This window comes from Anser cygnoides, chromosome 2, assembly GCF_040182565.1.
Source record: "Anser cygnoides isolate HZ-2024a breed goose chromosome 2, Taihu_goose_T2T_genome, whole genome shotgun sequence".
Classification (NCBI taxonomy): domain Eukaryota; kingdom Metazoa; phylum Chordata; class Aves; order Anseriformes; family Anatidae; genus Anser; species Anser cygnoides.
In genome coordinates, this window is record NC_089874.1 from 9,145,698 (window position 1) to 9,164,951 (window position 19,254).

At 39.2% G+C, this 19,254-nt stretch overlaps 1 protein-coding gene across 6 annotated transcripts in view; it reads left to right on the forward strand.

The window, feature by feature from the left end:
* RBM33 (RNA binding motif protein 33) overlaps positions 1 to 19,254 on the forward strand; it is a 102,754-nt gene that overhangs the window by 62,281 nt on the left and 21,219 nt on the right. For 4 of the 6 annotated variants that reach the window (XM_048062259.2, XM_048062260.2, XM_048062264.2 and 1 more), the window contains exon 15: positions 5,810 to 6,448. In XM_048062259.2, the coding sequence (XP_047918216.2) occupies positions 5,810 to 6,448 (639 nt within the window). Of the gene's footprint in view, positions 1 to 5,809; positions 6,449 to 10,553; positions 18,226 to 19,254 lie in introns of those variants that run through there. The other 2 variants (XM_048062265.2, XM_066991442.1) reach the window with 2 other exon arrangements.

Genomic DNA, 19,254 nt, shown 5'->3' on the forward strand with positions numbered 1-19,254 from the left:
CATCTAATCCAACTCATGTGATTTCTTGGTTCTACAAGTCAAGCTTTCTTTTCATTTCCATGGTAAAACTGCTATCTTTGAAAGGAGTTTGTGATACCTATTTCACACAAGTTGCTTTTTCGTAAAACAGGTGGAAAAGAAAGTTGCCCTTGAAAAACTGATGTGTCTCTGTAGTGTTTCCTATTGATAACCATAAAAGTAAAGCCTTTGTAGGTACACTTGGCAAGTACTTATGTGAATGTGCATGCACAGATTAGAACACTTCTATTTTCAAAGTTGACCCAAAAGAGAGCCTTGTGCTACAGTGCAGTAACATTGTCCCTTTTCAGCTGTGCCACTGTGGTAGTCGTGTTCACTGGTGACACTCACCCTCAGTTTACAAACTGAGGATTGCTGTACTAGTAGCTCTCATTTCCAAGCACTTAATTATTTTCTCTGCTATTTTTGTAATGTAGGTTATTACATCCCCTCCTTAAGGCAAATTGTAATGTTTTCCAGTCTTTTGTGTATTTTTCTTCTAATTACCAAACTTTGTGCTGTTTTAGGCTTTCTGTGAAGGTGAAAGAGTTAAATTCTGCCATTTTTTCTAGCTGTCTGGCTCATAACTGAATTGGGCAGGTTATTTTGCAAGTGTCTTCAACTGGAAAATTAAGACTTTTTTTCTGCATCCATCTTCCTTAAGAGCCAATGGCCACGTTTATGAATGCCCTATCATTCAGGAAGCACAAAAAATAGCAATATTGGCTGTTAAAGGTTTTCCCTCATCTTCCAAATAGATATATAAAGGATTGCAACCTGAGAGACTAGAAGACTGAAAACTGTGTGAACTTTCTGAATAGTATGCTTGTTCCTATGCAGCTGGAAAATATCGACCTTTAAGTGCCTCTGTCAGAATGATTTTTCAGACTGAGGACATGGAAGTTTACATCTGGGAGGATAACAAAGAGACAATGAAATTGAGAGAAATGGGTAGTGACTGCGGGTCTCGTTCTGCTCATGTTGAGGTCAGTTTAGGATGAGAGGAATTAAGGCAACATTAAGCATTTTTAAGTTTAAAAAAAGGGCAGGAAAAATGTAGAAAGGTGATGTGAAGCTTTTTAGAAGAAATGAGTTATTGGATCTCGGAACAGGAGAGATATTGGTAAACCATTGCACAATCAGAGGTTTACTGATATCACCACTTATATTGCAGATAACATCCCTGGTATCCTTAAAGGCAACCCTTCTGTTCTTCCAAATCCAGTAAAATTTGGAGTTGGATTTTTGTTTGGTCTTATGTTGTTTTTTTATAAGACTTGGAGTATAGAAAATATTCAATATTGGGCAAATTCAGGTGATTTTTAAGAAAATGTTTCTAAATCTGCTTTTTTGGAAGTTAATTACCTAAAAAAAATGTATGTTTTAATTTGTTTTCTCCAGCTTGAGTAGGTTTGACTTCCAGCTTTTAAAAATAATGCCTCCTGTCTTTGTGCTTTGTGATTCTTTCCAGCGGTATTTTTCCAGATAGAAGATCATAAGAGGGCAGTGTGCTTTTCAAAGTTATATATAATCTCATTCTTAATTTTCTGTTTTTCTGAGATGTACTCTGCCTGTGTTTTGTGGGATGATTCATACCTTCATAGGGTTTAGGAGCCTCTGTCATTAGTAATGTGTGACGTTTATTTAACTGTCTTTATTGAACCCCGGCAGCCAAATGATGTAATTTGGATCTGTCCTTACCTTTTATGAAGAATTGTTACAAATTTTTGGACAAGTGCTTCTAGCCTATTTTGTTTCTAATATTATAACTGATGGGGAAAAAATAACCTCTTGAATAAACAGATTTGTGTATATGCTGCAGTTCAAACAATTTTGATTGTGCCAGTTTTACTGAGGGAAACAAGTGAGCCTGGCTGCATGATTTTTTTTTTGTTCCTTCATCCATTGCAAGCGAGAGGACTTCAGTATCCAGCTCTTACAGCTCTGCATTTAACTCTAACAACTAAAAAAAAAAACCACCAAAAACCAAAAGAACACCAACCCACAACCACAAAAGTGATTGTTTTGAATTCACTATATGAGAAGCAAGCTACTGGTATGAGGACTTGAGACGTTATACTTTCTATTGTAATTTGTTTTAGAGCATGTCTTTGCTGTCTTTTCCTCAACAGTGCCATTCTGAGTTATCCTACAAAAGCCTGCTGCTTTTCTTACTGCTGCTCTTGAGCTAGACTCAGAATGGCAGCCTACAACTTCTTCTTTTGGCACTTTCCATTAAAACCTATGAACCTTTAAGGCAGAAGAAAAACCTATAGCTAAGGCTTGGTCTTCCCTCCAAACCACAATTAAATATATTGTGCTCAAGAACTTTTCAGACAGATGAGAATCAGCATTTAACAACAGCAAAAACAAATGAACAGAGAAAAAAAAAAAACACAATAAAAATAACACTAAAGGAACTGCTTTGCTTCTCTGGCTTTGTGCTTGTACTTTTTGTTCTTTTACTTTGTATTCCACCTGGCTCCTTTTTTGTACACCATTTCTTCATGTTGTAGAATTTTCCACAGGAAAAGGGTGACACATCTGGTTTATCTAGAGAAAAGGCCGCTCCAAGTTTTTCTGCTTCTCCTACAGATAATGTTGCTTTTGGTATTAAACCTCCAAATACGAGCTGTGAAATTCATGATATCTTTGACGGATGTCTGCTTTCTCCCAGTTGCTATTTTTTTGGCAAAATCTTTGTATTTTTTTTTCTTTTGGCAGTGCAACTGCTTGTGAAGAAGTCTGTGCTGGGGTTATTAAACTAATAGGATGAAAATCATTAGCAGCAGTCACTGCATACCATTTCCATCTTGATTCAGTATACTGTCTTGCTTGTTCTGTCTGATGAAGCTACTTACAATGTAGGGGAAGAGATTCTTTTAGAGCCAAGAGGCAGAGGATTTAACTACCCCTATTTTTATCCTGGGGAGGAGTTTGCTACCCATTCTGAATCCGTGCTGTTGGGTCATTCCCCAACTAATAACAATTAGAACTGACTCCCAATGCAAATACTTTGCTAATGATCACAGGGTCATTATATCGTGCGGTCTTCCTCTAGCTGCAAGGGCATTTTACTGAGAACATAACAGTAATAGCAACTCATTTATGGAGATGAAGGATTTAGGCCTGTCTGTAGCCTATTGAGCATCTGATTTGCAATTGTCATAAAACCTCAGAGCTCTTGGCCCTTCATTTCAAAGCTCACCTTTTAAGAAGAGAATGACTTCGTATTGACTTTGTAGAAACCTTACTAACTTACCAAATATTAAGCTCCTGAAAGGAATAATTCAGATGATGTTTGAGATAGAATAGCCTGAAGATTCTACTGAGCATTCATCAAACTTCTTATGTGTTGGTAATAGAGTTTGCCACTTGTCTTCTGTGTTTAATGCTAGTGCAGTTGAAATCTGCCCACAGGGTTCTGCGCGAACATGTTGATCAGAGTCCCTCAGGATGTCCGTTCTTGTCTGCTGGCAAGACCCATTTAAATGGACCGTAAAACACACATCTCTGCGCTGCTTACGTGTAGCCTTTGAGTTGGTGTTTTGTACTTACCAGATCGGGATCTGTATCTTCCAAGGCTTTCAGAACTTGTTAGATGATAATACAAGCAGATAGTTCCCTGATGATAAAGGACAGCTGATAGAAAAGCCCCATCTTATGCAGGCTTTTGCTAGTATTGACACCCTCAGTTGATCATAAAGAGAAAAAAAATGCAGTGCTACCTCCAGAGGTACACTTGGTACTGGCTCACTGGCATCTGTCAGACCCATTTAGACAAAATACAGAATGCTCTGATCTAAAGCAAAGCGAGTGAATAAAATAATTCATTAAGTGGAACAGGTTTTCTGTTTGGACGATTTGAACAGCATATTTACTGTCTCCGAAACAGACTGAAAACTTCATAACATCAGGTTCTGCATAACAGCACATCGTCCTCCTATCTGGAGCTTATCTTATTTTTCTCATCCTATGCAAGATATACTTAAGAGTCTTATCTTTTTTCTCTGTCTCTTAAGGGTCACGTGGATTTTTTGTTGTTGTTTTTGGTGTTTAAGACTATAATCCAGCACCTCCAGCTTTCAGTACAAGATTAACTACTTGACTTCGCTCCACATTTTAATTTGTAGAAGTGTGTTCCTGTTGCCATCTATCAACAAAGACCTGTAATCTAGTCATTACAGTGATCAGTCATTTATTACTGCAATCATACTCTGAAAAGTATTGAGGAAGATCAGAACCTTGTGGTTTATGAAGCATTGTCCTAAAAAGGATGGTGTTCGGACTCCTCCCAAAACTATAGCACATATTTATAAATAAATCTGTTTTTGTTGAAGTCTTATTTTAGTCATTGTTTAGGCTAGACTTGTACTCTGAGACATGCAGCTACTTAGGAAAGGAGCAGTTATATCTGGAGGAGACGAGCGTTCAGGATTTGTGGACCTGGATTCTATGAATACAAACGCTACCTGGCTTTTATATCTGCGGATCAACTTTATGGTTGGATCTGTTCTGCTGTTTGTTCCTTTGCGTTGGAGATTCTGTGATGTACTGGAGATAAAAGCCCTCAAACACCAAAATTTATTATTGTACACTTGGGTATGCATGTGTTTAAAAAGGAAGACAAAAAAAGCCATTTGTACTGACAAGATATTGCACCCCAGTTACTGCAACATAAATAACTGTAAATCACAGATTCAGATTTTGAGAAGTGTTCTAATGTTGTTGATGCTGTAACTTACCAAAATGCAAAGTATTATTACTCTGAGAGCCTGTTAGGGGTGATTAATGGATCTTATCAAAAGAATTTTGTGCTCATTAGCATTTGTAAGTGGTCTCTAAAAGTCTCTAACTTAATATCTTAAACTGTTGAAAATAAAATGCATCTAATGAAAAGGTATGTTTTGTAACGTTAAAAAATGCATATATTTGTATCATAAGCAGCTTGATTTCTTTTCCAGGATGATGAGAATTTACATTTTCTTGGCTCTTGTCTATTTTTTTTATAGCTTTTCGTAAGAACCCGTTGCGCCAAAGTTGAATAATCTTTAGAAAGGTTATTTAACAATGTATAAGACTTTCAGAAGGGTCTAGGGATGGAATATTAAAGGCATTCTCTATATACCATTAATATTCCAACGCTGCTTTTGGCAACATTTTGATTCTGAAGAGAGTGCATGAGTTCAAGGTCAGAGAGATTGACTTGTGCTGTTCATTATAACCAATTATTGTGTGACAAATGAGTTTGAGATCAGGCTGAAAATTCTGTGAGAAAAATCAATAGTTCTAATCAGGGCCTTTCAGGTCATTTACCACCCTACCTTTTGTTAGTTTGTCAGAAAAGAGCAAGATAAAACCTGTGTGACAGTGGGTTGCCTTCGTATTGTTACTTTCCATTTGAAACATATTTTGATATCTCAAATTATATTAATAGTTTAATTGATTTTAGAAACTTCTAAATGAGTTCTAATTTGTAAGACTTCATTTTTAGTATTATGATAAGATTTCTTAACTGGTATTATAGCTTTTATTTTTTTTAACTGTCTAGGAAGTAGTATATCTAAGTCCTAAACCTGATTTGAGTTGTTTGCCTCTAATGAATAGCAAATAAATCATATTTGTGGATATGCTCTGCTGATAGCCTTTGCTTGGTGTCAGGGATAATTTCAGAAGCTCTACAGAGAGTTAGGCCGTTATCACATCTTCTAAAACAACAAAATAATGTTATTTTGACCGAACTGGGCATATAGTGAGAATTTTGTGAATTAATCTGTGTTTCCCTTTGTAGTATCCAGATGAAGATGAAGAAACTAGATTGTACCGTTTGAAGATAGAAGAGCAGAAACGTTTAAGAGAAGAAATTCTGAAACAAAAGGAGTTGAGACGGCAGCAGCAGGCTGGTGCTAGGAAGAGAGAACTGCTTGAAAGACTGGCGCAGCAGCAGCAGCAGCAACCTTCTACGCAGCAATCCTACATGCAGCAGGAGGACAACTCTTCTGAGTTCCCCACCAACGGCAGCCCTTACATACCCCACTCTGGCTTACAGACCAGGCAAAATGTGAAAAACAGACTCCTTGTTAAAAAGCAAGATATGGTAGTTCCAAATGTCCAGCCCAAACACACAGATTACCCACAGGTTGGGAGCAATATGCAGTATCAAGGACAGCAGCTGAAACCAGTGAAACAACTGAGGCAGACCAGAACAGTACCTCCCAGTCAGCCTCAGGCAGCGCAGAAAATATCGCAGACAAAACCTGCTGCAGCACCGCTGCCCTCACCACAGACTGCTAGAGTGGCTTCGGTACAAGCAAGGCCCCAGGAACTGAAACCTGGCGTGAAAAGGACTGTCATGCAGCGGACAAACAGTGGTAGTGGAGATGGGCCCCATGTCGGCAGCAAAGTCAGGGTGATTAAGTTGTCAGGAGGGGTAAGTTTCCAAGGCTCGTCTTGTGTGTGTCTGTCGTCATGGTTTGTTTTTGTGTGTTTCATTCTGTGTAATCCCAAAATAAAAAATGGGCCCAAAATGAAGAGGGAAGTAGCAGATTTAGGAGACTTCACAATCCGTATTTTAGTTTTTCAGAACTGTAAGTTATCAGCTATTCAGAAGTGTATGTTTTCTTTAATGCTTTACTGCCAGGCAGTTATCACTATCACATTGTTATCTAAAATAACACTCCTTTCTTTTAAATTCTTAGTAACTTGAGTCTCGGGGACTCCTCAACTCAGTTCATTTTGCTTCAGGTTGGTAAGTCTAATAGTGGGTTAGCAGAAAGGACTTGTGGACCTGTTTTCTAGGCTCAGTTAAAAAGCTAAGCGCTGCTTATTCGTTAGTTGAAGCCACACAATTAAGTTGTGTGCCAGCACTGGCATTGGTGTGGTTTCTGTACCCAAGGGAAGATTGGCTTTATTTTCTTGGGAAGCGTGTTGTGAAACTAACTTAAGCAGTATGTTGGAGAGGGATGTTTTCTGTGAGAGGCTGGGTTTAAAACATCACCATTTCACTTCTGCATCTAAATGAGATTTCCTTATCTTTTGATGAGGAATCTATTATTTGTAGAGTGTCCCCTGAGCACCAGTGTTGTGGATGACTCTCAATGCTGGTCTTGATGGCAGCGTGCATACTTAAGATCTGGGGGGTTGGTTAGAAAGTATCTAGACCAGATCTCTTCTGTCTTAATGGAAAAGACAGGTTAATTTGGTAGGGCTCTGAAGAAACTGATGCGAAGGGATGCAGTGAGGTGATGGTTGCCAGTGCAATCTGTCCTTGGGTTCTATGCTGAGGAGGAAAGAAGGATGTGATATGTTTAATGCTGTGATACATTGGGGGGGGGGGGGGGGGGGGGGGAAGTTTCTTAAATAATTAAGAACATTAATTAGGGGAACTTGCAGAACTGCTAAAAGTCTGTAATGAAGTGAACATACTGTGTTAATGGGCTCAAGAAAGCCTCATTGGTAAGCTTTAATCTATAGAAATACGGAGGAAATCAAAATGCCAAAGCCTGGATTACTTTTTATAAATATTTTTCTACAGCTCATAAAACAAATATGCTTAAAATTTTGAATTGCATAATGACCATGTGATCTTTCAAAATACTAACATAAAGGACCTTGTTGACTAAGTAGAGTGACAACAACCTTACTTGGAGGATGTGTAATTCCTCTGACATGGTAACAAGTGCAGAAGAAAGTTCAAAAGGTTTAAAAAGAATTTTTCTCATGGGCTGAAAATAGTTACACATAGATATGTCTGCAGGAATCCCAGTGCTCTGTGAGAGGTACAGCAGGTTTGTTATTCCAATTAAATAAAGCAATCGTGCACAACTTCTTCTATTATGTGGTGAAATAAAACAATGCCAGTCACCACTGTATACAGCTCTTCGTAACAAAGGTTATCAGTGCCCAAACTGGCATTTGTAATGCAATAGTTTTTATTATAACGCTCTGTTTCAGGAAACCATAAATGATTTGTTTCAGATGAGTCTCTTGGTAAGCAAGAGCAATTAGCTTCGCTAAATGCACGTGGAACCTCTCTTTTGGTGTATATTCAAGCAGATTTGTTCTGTCCTTAACTTTCTGCCACTGAGGTGTTATTACCGAGGTAAAGCAGGTTCTTTACATGTAGCCTTTTCTGCTTTTTTTCATATAGTCATGAAAATTTTTCTTCCAACTATGGAAGAATAAGAGCAAGCATTGCAATTAGCTGTTTAACATTGATCAAGATAGTTGGTTAATTTTTAATCATTTAGTGACAGGCTGAATCTATATGACTTCATTTCTGAACCACACAAGGAAAAAAAACAGGATGTGCAATCTTGTCTATTTTGACAGGATATTAAAGAAGAATTAAAAGCTGTGGACTCTGCCATAAAGATCACATCACATTTAGTTTTGCGCTCTCGTGTTTAGCTTTGCCACCTGCTTCCTTTTCCCTCAACCCTAAATGTAAAGGAAAAGCCAAATCTCTTTTTCCTAGCTATTTTCCTTAGCATTTGTTTGTGTTTCCTATAATTCCCTTCCTTTGGCCGAAGGAATGCTTGGTATCTCTTATCTATATGCATTGACTTGTTCCTGCAGTTGAGCAGCCCTGCTGTTGCTCTCGAGTCTAATTACTTGTACGTTTTTTCCTTTCTAGAGCTCTTTTGTGCAGCACAGTTTTTAAGAGCCATGTCCAAGTGAGATGGTTTGTGATTAGACACAATGCAGGTCCTTTTCTGAAGCTCTTCATTCAGGCTGGTACAGACTTAGAAGGTCCCTTCTCTTTCAGCCTGCCGGCCATGGTACAGCACGATAGTAGAGCTGTCAGCAGAGGAGCTGGTCGGTTTGATGCCAGACCCATACAGACTGTCCTAGGCCAAATTAACCTAAAACAGGAGCTGGTGGCAAGGAGGTTTCCCCAGGATTCAGTAGGACCATCAGTAGAGCAGGATCAAATGATGATTTGTTGCTGGCGCCTTGTTATTTAACAGGTAGGGAGATGTACTAAGTACACTGGTGTGACATTTACGGTGTACAAATTCTGTACACCAGAAGAGAAGGGTTTATTATGTGCCAAAATGGTTTATTTTCTTAAAGGCAGTATCTTTCCCAGTCTAAGCTTCTAATTATACCTACTTGTATTGCTGGACATTGCAGTACTGTTGAGGATCTCTGACCTCCAGATAAAAATAATCCTTGTTACTTAAGGTAAAAAAGCTTCTAATCTCTTCCTATGATATTCTCTCTTGAGAGGATTTTATTTTAAGTATTTTTACTTAATTGTAAGAATTACTAATTAAATCCTAAGAAATATGTTAATTTCTCCAGTTTATCTGATGCATAAGATACCTTCATTTTTGGTTCCTTTACTTAAAGAAAAGGGAGGTAGAAAATGATTCAGAATTTCCTTTATGTCAGACTAAATCCACATATCAAGGTGATACATGTTAGGTACCATACTTGATTTTTTTTAACAATTTGCCTTTTTTCTCCAGGAAAAACAAAAGCCAACCACCAGATATGCCCATCCCTTTCTAGTACTTCTTTAATTCATGCAGGAAAGGCAGTACAGTGAATAGTTTACCATATTAATTACTCCTTTAAATGTTATACTCCTGGAAAAAAGAGTTCAGCAGATGAATTCTGATTTTGTTTTTTCATGGAAGCCCCAAAGTCTTTTGATAGATCCGATCTGCTTTATGGTTGCTGTGTAGCCTGTCTTCCAATTCATCCTTTCCAGAAATCGTTCAGCATACGTGCTGAGTATTGATGCTAGCATGTTTTACTAAGAAAGTCTGAGATATGCTTGGCTCCTTGGAAAGGAGCCTGAACTCAGTCCTAAGGATCTGCATAAGAATAAACTAAATGAGGTTGTAGGATGTTTTTCATCAGGAAGAGACACCCTAATAAATCTTTTTACAGAAAATAGGGATGAAAGGACCAGAGAAATAATTTGTTCCGCCTTGAAGGGGGGTGAACTTCATAGCACTCCTGATGGATCTGTCCAACCTTTTTTTTCTGAGGCCTCATTTATGGAGATTTCTTGGGCCATCTACTTCAGTGGATAATGTGTATGGTTAGGAGATTTTTCTTAGTGACCAAGCCATGTTTTTTGCTGCAATTTGAATTTATGACTATTAGCATTTTACCTCAAGAGACATAGGGAAAAAATATTTCTCTCTTTGTGGCTGTTTCTCATTTTGAAGATCTCCTAACTGTTTTTGAGCAGTCATACCCATCACTACCTGTGGATAGGTCAGGTTTTCTGACACCTTGGCTGTCGTGGTGGTCTCCTTTGGGCTTTGCAACCAGTCCGTTGGCAAATAGTTCCAGTACGAAGTGCAGCTGAATTCCCAAAGTCAGTATATTAGGAGTGTCTTTAGTCCCGGAAGAACAGGTTTGTACCAAATACGACCTTAAATATCTGAAGGTTTTATGGAGTGGGTGCTGAACATACTTTTCATTTTGTTTGAGGTTCTTTGGGAAACGGTAATAAAGTCTTAAAATCTCTGTATCTTACAGTCATCTTATGTTGTTGTTGGATGATTTTTCTCTAGCCAGAAAATGCTCTGCCATGGTTAAAGTGATATATGTCTGTCCCAAAGGCCTGAAAATGCTGATTTCTTACGCTGCAACAAGAACACACCAATCTTTGTCTCTGTGGAAAGCCGCACAATGAGCTTGTTTCATATATCTGTAAACTACATAAAAATCTCAGTGTTCCCTGTCGGATTAAAAGCAACATTATCTTATTAGTGATCTTAATCATGAAAACCTGAGATGCTTCATCTGAAAAGCTTGAAGAAAGTATTGGCAAGTCTTGTTTGAAAAGTCTGTTACAAAATTGTCCTTGGATTGTAAAAAGAAAAATGGGAATGGAAGATAGACAACTTCATTCTTATTTCAAGTAACTGAGAAGTGAAATAGATCAATGTGGAGTTCTAAATATGGACAAAGACACTGATTTAGGTGATTCTTGTTTAATAATGTAACCGTTATCAACCACCTTCACTTAATGTTTGTACCTGTGTTTGCATGCATGTGTATGTTTCAAGTTCAATTAAAAATATTTGACTTGAAAGCTCTATAGCGCCTTTCCTCTAAATATGTCAGGAATTACAAACATCAAGATTTTTTATGTTTGCGTTACAAGTTCTGGAGAGAGCTCTGCCCTTCCTACCAGCTGTGAGAAACAGAACACAGGAACTGGCACCGCACACAGTGCAATTAATTTTTAAGAAACTAGAGAATGGCAATGCAGTTCATTCGCATCCCACTATTTGAAGGAGCTGTGGATAATGTCCATATTGGAAGCAGACAGAAGGAGCTGTAGAAGCCATCATGTCTGAATGTCCAGATAGCACTTAGAGTGTGTCAGAATGGGCATGACCTCTGCAGCAGTACTAATTCAAGTGTCATTGAAAAAGGACTCTGCCTGCCGCAGCCTGCGAGATAGCTCTCTAGAAATATTTCACAAATGGACATGGATTTCTTATTTCCACCTCCAAATATCAGGGGGAAAAAAAAGGAAGTCAGGTAGTATTCCTGTTATGAAAAAGGCATAGTATTTTTATGAAATACTTCAAAACAGACAAACTGTCCTCCTAGACCTTCAATGAGGATGGTCCCTACAGAGACAGAATACTTAGTGGCTCGGGGGCAGTTCTGTACTTAGAAGCAAGTCCCTTGTGCTGTTTGGGATATTCTCAGTTACTGGGCAAGTGAAATGTAAGGGCACGTGTGGACACACTCAGCAACTAGAGGGACTTGAGGTGACAGCCAAACCAGATGCAGGCAGTACTTTTTATGGATTTGTAATAAAATCCGCAAAAGGGGGAAAGATACCTAACTGAATTGAATTTAGCTTTGCTGTGGTTAACTTGGAACCGAAGTGCAATAAAATATTTCCTATTGAAGGCTGGAGAACAAGTTTGTCCTTTTCCTCAGGAGACTTTTAAATTGTATGTTGAAGAAGAGCGGCGTCCTCCTGAATACCCTGAAAGCAAGGCATTTGGTATTGCTTGCCACTGTTGTTAAGTCTCAAAGGAGAGTTTTTCTGCCACTGTAAGTGTTATAGTGTGAAATTCATATTGATACGATGTTGGTGTTATGGAGTGTCTCCTTTCCTGAAGGGAAATGACTAAAGGCAACTGGTAACACCGTTGAACTACATAAGAAAGAGCTAGCTTTCAAATGAAAATTACTTGAATGCAATCTATGAATTTGGTGGGGAGAAATGCAGATTTGTCCGGTTTAATAGTTCAAGAAGTAACAAATGTCTTTTAAATGGCATTTCAGGTTTGACAGTTTGGAATAGACCTTTAATACAGAGACGGCTCTGAGTCGGGAGGATCCTGATGCTGTTGGTGGTTGGAGATGGAGGGACTGTAGAGTTTGTCCCTGCCAAGACTGAAGGAAGCCTAGGGCAACACGCAGGGAGGATTGCCATTAGGTTTAAGCTTCAGGGAGCATGAAGTAGGGAACCTAGAAAGGAACCTGGAAATGAGGGAAGCTCCCTTTGTACTGATTTCTGATAGCCAGTACTGGTGTTCTCTAACATACTTGGTGTCCAGCTCGAAAGTGCTCATTGAGGAGCTATGGGCAGCTTTGGAATCGCTGGTATTTTCAAACAGAAGTGGTTTCTCTTGGTAATTTCTCTGCCTGTTCAGTTTTCAGTGTAATAGTGTGGACACGAATACTGACAACTGCATAGGGGCACAGGAAGCTTAGTTCAAAAACATATTTTTGATATCTACATTATGGTGCTATATTTTGTGGATGGAAATGTAAAAATGAAGGTGGTGCTTAGGGTAAAATACATGACCAGCCCAGAATCCTAGAATGGCTTGGGTTGGAAGGGACCTTATGAACTCCAACCCCACTGCCATGGGCAGGGATGCCACGCTCTAGACCAGGTTGCCCAGGGCCTCATCCAGCTTGGTCTTGAACACCTCCAGGGACGGGGCATCCACGACCTCTATTGTCTTTGCTGCAGCTTTGGAACAGCGTTTATATTTTTGTAATGGGCTGGAGGATGTTTGTACTAGAAAAACACATCGTGATTCAGCATCTTATCAGTTGCGTTTCTGTTACCGCTGGCGAAACCAGTGTAGCACAGCTGGGTTTCTCTGCCTTTTGGCCAGTCCTCCTCCATATCTTAGTTCTCTCAGACACAGGAGGAAATACTTAAAGGTAAGAAGTCTGTTAGTACATGGGATTAAATGGAATTAGCTCCTTTTTTCTTTTTTTGAGGCGTTTTCTTCTGCTGTTCTGACTCTCCGTACACCATTAGGCACCATTAGAAGAGAAGATTGTCATCAAATCATGGTTCACTGAAGTAGCTTAACGGCGTCTCGTTCTTTTTTTTGATGGGAGGGGAACAGAACCACTTCTGGATTTTATTTACTGCTTAGTCTGAGTGCTGTTGTTTGAGGTAAGTTTGCCTCGTGCCAAAGTTTTTGGCCGGGAAAAATAAACCACAGCTCACTGGTCAGCACCAAAAGTGACATTTTTCTGGTGTGAATGGGGAGGCTTTGGTAGCTCTGCCAGTTCTGTAGGCTGATGCAGGTACTCGTATGTCAAAACCATACCATTAGTGTGTCTTAAATCAGTCATTAATAATGAGTCTGTTAATTGAGGAGCATATTGCAGCCTGGCTGGAGAGCAGGAGGGTGTTTTTTTTTTAGTACTGCAGATCTTGAATTAAAAAAAAAACAAACTTTAAAAGCCTTCTAAGACCTTTCAGTGAAGAGTTTCCAGGTGTTTCTTATTGGCATTTGACAGGCAAAATAGATTTTTTAGCTGTTCAGAAACAGTGCGTGTTCATGTTACTGGTTTGTGGGGTATTTGACAAATGGTTAGGCTTTATGGTCCCCGTTCCCCGGTCTTGTCAATTGGCAGTATCACAGTGGTAAAGTATTTGGAACACTAGTTGAAGAGAAACAGCTAATTATTAGGAATTTCCCTTTAATATACGTTTCTGATTATTGTAATTAGAAATTATTCACATATATTTCATGGTAGTCTTTTTTGCTTTCCGTGGTTTTTAGCTGTACTACTTTTATCTGTTATGTGGTGATCACAGCTGTCTGTGTAGATGTCTATTTGACGATAATCAATTGCAGTACAGTAAAAAAAAAAAAGTTTACGTATGAAAATCTATATAGCTGATGAAAGAAAACAGTAATTTGTTCTTGTCCTTGAAGTGAAGATGAGTTTAGTAACCTAGTAGGTGCTTTTTCCTCTTAACTACTGCGATACTGTAGAAGTACTCATTTCTAGAAATATTGACTCAAACTGGTAGCAGATGAGGGGTTTTTCATAGAGGAAATCAATTACAAGACATTTCTGGATTGAGATTTTCCTGCAAGATTCATGCCTTCATCGTGTTACAGAGAATGTGATTTATAGTACGTCTGGGAAAAGATGAAAATATTTTCCTTCTCTGGGTTATTTTTACACAAATCACCCGGAGTTTATTTCCTTTAAGTGCTTTATCCGGCATGCACATCCCTTTTCCTATTGGGTGATTTTTTGAATTAGCTTTATAAAGATTACACGGATAGACACGGCATTGTCGTAGTTAATAGAAACCTGTGCAGTGAGGTCTATGGGCTGCAAGATCCCTAACAGTGCCAATGACAGTGAAGTATGGCCTTATCGAGAGGAGAATTCATAAGAGGCTGCCCTGGGACACCGCACCACTGTCCTTCTGTGTATCCTGACAATGTTATCTGTCCTCTCAGTACGGAGTATCAAATGTCTGTCACGAGTACAGAAATTAATTTAATGTCACCTGAAGACATGCAATTAATCTTTTCGAGGTTTTCATAATACCTTTACAGAAAGAGTTGCCAGTTTGGCGGATTTGGATTTTGGGGTTTAGCAGAAGATAAGGAAAATTAATTTTTCATCAGGGTTAATACAAGCTAGCAGGGCCACAAAGGCTGAGAAAAATGGTTTGGGAATTTGTCAAGTGTTGTCACTCTAGAATAATGCTGCTTAACGTCTGATAGGTGTAATCAAGAGTTGAGATTTCTATAGAGGGGGATTAATCAATTTGCTCACTACAGAATGCAGGTTGGTGATACCATTCCTTCGTGGGGTTTAAGAATGAAAATAAGATTTGATCTGTCAAATTGCAGGAAGCTCTGACACTATCAATAGGCAGTTTTATCAGTACATTTTAAGGCGTTTGTTATAAATAAATTTGTCCTGCTAATGTTGGTGGCAAATAAACTTCGTCTTCATTACAAAACTGTCATAATGATTATGATGGAGTGCAGGGCTTCAGCTTGCTAAATTCGGGCAGGATCAGAAAATTCTGGGGTTAGGATTCGTGATCTCATATTTGGCAGAGTGGTCTTTATGTTTCTGAATGCACAGCGCTGACAAGCGAGAGAGAGAGAGAGTGTCAATGTTGGAAAGCAGCCCCGATTACTATCGGGGAACTGGTTCTAAAATTCATGTCCTTCAAATGGCATAACTTCTCTTTTTCGTTAGTTTGCAGTTTCATCAAATGGCGCAGAATGGCAATCACGGTAAAGTTTGAAAAATGTTCACTGTATAGATCAAATACTTTCATCTAGATCTTTTGAATAGTGTTTAATTATATGCGGTATTTGAAATTAACTTGTAGTTTTGGCACTGCTAGCAATCTTGCGGTATTTTCAATTTGAAAGACAGCTTTTGTGATTTCCCCTGAACAGTACTCCCCTCCCTTACTAAAGGTATTTCTATTACTCCTGAATTAGGCTAGTAACTATGAAGTTTCATTCAGGAGAACTCTTTCCTAGCTTCATGTTAATTTAGGAAGGTAGACCTTTTACAGAAGTTGGGAATTCAGAGCTTGCAGGTCAAAATGGTTTGTAATGCAGGAATTAAGCAGTAGGCAATAACTGAAAAACATCTTCCCTTTATTGGTTTGCAGACACAGGATGAAATTCACCTATCTGTAGAGGACTTCAGAGGACATTTGCATTATAAAATCAGAAATTGTAACAATGGGTCTCAGGTCTTAGCATAGGACTGTGGTAGGCTGAGGATTGTTCTACCTTGTTTCAGCACTTCCAGTGCATCAGGTTGTATGAAGCAGGCCATGATGATGAATAGGTTCATTGCTGAAGGATTTAGGGTTGCCCAGTACATCCCAAAAGGGTAGAGAAAAAAAAAAAAAAGAAAGAAAAATGTGCTTTATCAAGACTTAAAATTCTATTTCTACATGTTTAAGTCTGGGGGGAAGAGGGGATGTAAGCTAATGAAAAATTATCATTAGATAAATCATTTTCCTAAGAAAAAGTGCATTTCAAATGAGGTAGGAGTGGGATGTTTGAAGCAGAGGAGACGCTGGCAGTTCAGTTCCTATCACTTAGATGTCATACTGGGTAGCTTCTGCACTGCCAGTTTGCTCTGCTTGCCTCCCTACCTGTAGCTTTGCCATGTGTTTAATTAGCCTAATGGGTGCCGGCCTGGTGTTTGCCTCAGGAGCGAAAGTCGGGAGTGAACGTACAAACAGCGTTATTTACAGTCGTGCATCTCTTCCTCTCAGGTGTTAATATTCTCATATGGACGTGTGGCCCGTAAGCAACGTTGTGAGGTTTTGTAGCTTTAAGACCAGGCATTAAAGCTCTTTATGCTTTATTTTTGCTTGAGACTTAGTTCTTTATTTGCATTCCTGAAGAAGCCAGCAATTACCTTGCATGTAAGAAGTTTAAAGGATGATATTGATGGTGAGAGCCATGTTCTAATTTGCCACTAAATAGCACTATGCAGATTTAGTTCCTTTTGGCTCCAGCAGTGCTGGTCCTTGCACTGACATGTCTTTGGCACCAATTCTTTTTTCAGCTGGTTAAAATTTGTTACCTGAGACTTGGTTGTTTTGCTTGTTAAGTGCATATTGACCTAGGAGCTGTGCTTGTTTTTCATTTCCTTAAGAAAAACACCAACGTTGCCTTCAGTTGAAGGCAGGACTAGCTGTACAGTGCTGCAACGTCTTGCTGACGGTCCGTGAGCAGGGAGCCCTCTGTCCTTGCCAGCTCCGGTCATCTCCAGTGGCAGGAGGCGTTCAGAGGCATTACAGAGTTTTGATCCAGTTGTCCTGTTTTCCTTTCTTGTTACAGGAGCCAGCTCCTCCATTTCTTACCTCGTGGACTTCCTTTGTTGTTCTGTACAGGTTATCATATTTCTAAAATGTATTAACTCATAAAAAGTCCAGGGATGCTTCCACCTTTTCAGACTAGATCAGCATCCCAGGGAATTGTCAGGAACCTCATGCTAGTGCTTGAAATCCACAGACTGAGTCTCAACCCACTATAGACCCCAGCAGGGAAAATGTCCCATTAGATTTTCCATGAATTTGAACCAATATTGCGTGTTTGCATTTGGCTCTGTTCGAGTTTTGTGTGATTGTGTGTTTCCTGCATTAATTTTTACAGTTTTATTTGGTGATAATTGGGCCTGCAAGTCAAATACTGCGTGGCTGTTGACTGTCCTCACCTCTTACGGCAAATGATTATTTGCTTCTGAAGTTTCAGTAATGAGCATGTGCAATGTTTTGTACTTGAGGGCCTCGCTCTCATGCTCTTCGTATGGGCTGGAATCGTTTTTTGGTTTAGAAACAAATGCTTGCAAATACTTACGGCTGTTTTTCACAGTAGGCATGTTGCATAGTTCAGATTTTAACTCCCCATTCTTCCATTTAAATTCCTCCTAGGAGTTTTTGTTCGTTTTTGTTTCATAATCTTCCAGCTGCTGTAAGGTTGAATAAAGGAAATTATCTGACCAGAGCATAAGGCTTATGCTGATGCTCATGGTGGAATTAATACTAAAATGGAGAGGATTTAATATTGGGTTCTTGCTAAGGTTTTGTTTTGTGTGCATATGTTTGTTTGCTTGTTTTTGTTGTTTTTTTTTTTCAGAAGAGGAGAGCTGCTGCTTTTTTTTTTTTTTTCGTTTTGAGCAGCAGTTGAAGAGAAAACTTTAGTCTTTCTTTCTGGTTACTGAGCTCAAAGGTTTATGTACGAAATTTTCTGTGAAGCCTCATTCAGCATGGAGCCGTTCAGTTTAGCACAGAAAAAGAGAATTTGTTTAGAAGTAGAAAAAACAGATGCAGTTTTCTCTTGCTTTCTCACTGTGGGTACTGTGGCAGAAAGCCCTTAAGTAGGAAGAGCTTCAAGGTTTTCCCTGTGACAGATTGTGCTTTTGAAATGTAGATGGTGCAAGGCAGTGATGAAGCCAATTTTTTTGGGGGGGGGGGGGGGGGGGGTTAACTTGTCTGGGATTTAAGTAGTTGAGTTCTTGAGAAGTTGTTGCCTGCATCTACTTGATAAAACAGAGTGTGGTTTAGGGATTTGAACTGTGCACTAGTGAACTTGAAAACGTGAGAATATCATAGATACTGCCTGTACTGGACTACTTTTCTTCAAATAATAGTGAAGAGGTTTAGTAACAAGCAGTCTTCAGTAGGTGTTCCTTTTGCTTTTGTGTAATCTTGGTAGGGGTGTAATGATTTGTTTTCTCAATCGAGATAATCTCACTCTTGGACCGTAAACATGTTCCTTCTGCAGCCTTGTGTTTTGTCATCTTGCCCCCAAGAAACGTGCCAGTTAATATGAACCTCTCTGGTTAGCGACATCTGGTATGGATGCAGAAGGACTTTTGACTTGTCAATATTTAAGCAAAAGGAAATAAACTACATAAATAGAGATGCTTTCATAATTATTACTTCTTACTCAGACACACCTTCTATTCGAGGGCTTTTGCAAGGTTACCTGAGGTTTGTCATGGGCTTAAATAAAGCCTGCAGTCCTGTCTTTGTTTATTCAGCCTGACTCTCAGGTGTTGCACTGGTGTGACTGGGGATTAATGACCCTCTTCCACTGCCTGGCTCCCCAGTGGCAGTAGGTGCTGGGGGGCTTCCCTCTGGTCCTGCAGCTGTGCGGTCAGGTCACTGGTGGGTGCCCAGGCAGTGAGCATCGGTATTTTTTGAGCATGTAAAAAAAAAAAAAAAAAAGAACAATGTTGACTAATATTAGCAGATTGGAGTTGTAAAGTCGGAGTCCAGCTAATAATATAAATTTTGCTGTCAAAACCATGCAGAAAGCATGTGATGATTTGAAGCAATTTATAGATGCTGGTTTTCAGTATCTGATCTGGAAAGCTAGACACAAATTTGAGAATCTCTCCTGTGTTTGAACAAAGCCAAGCTGCTTGGGTAGAGGCAGTGGAAGTGAATCACTCATCCATCTCCTAGTGCCTTCA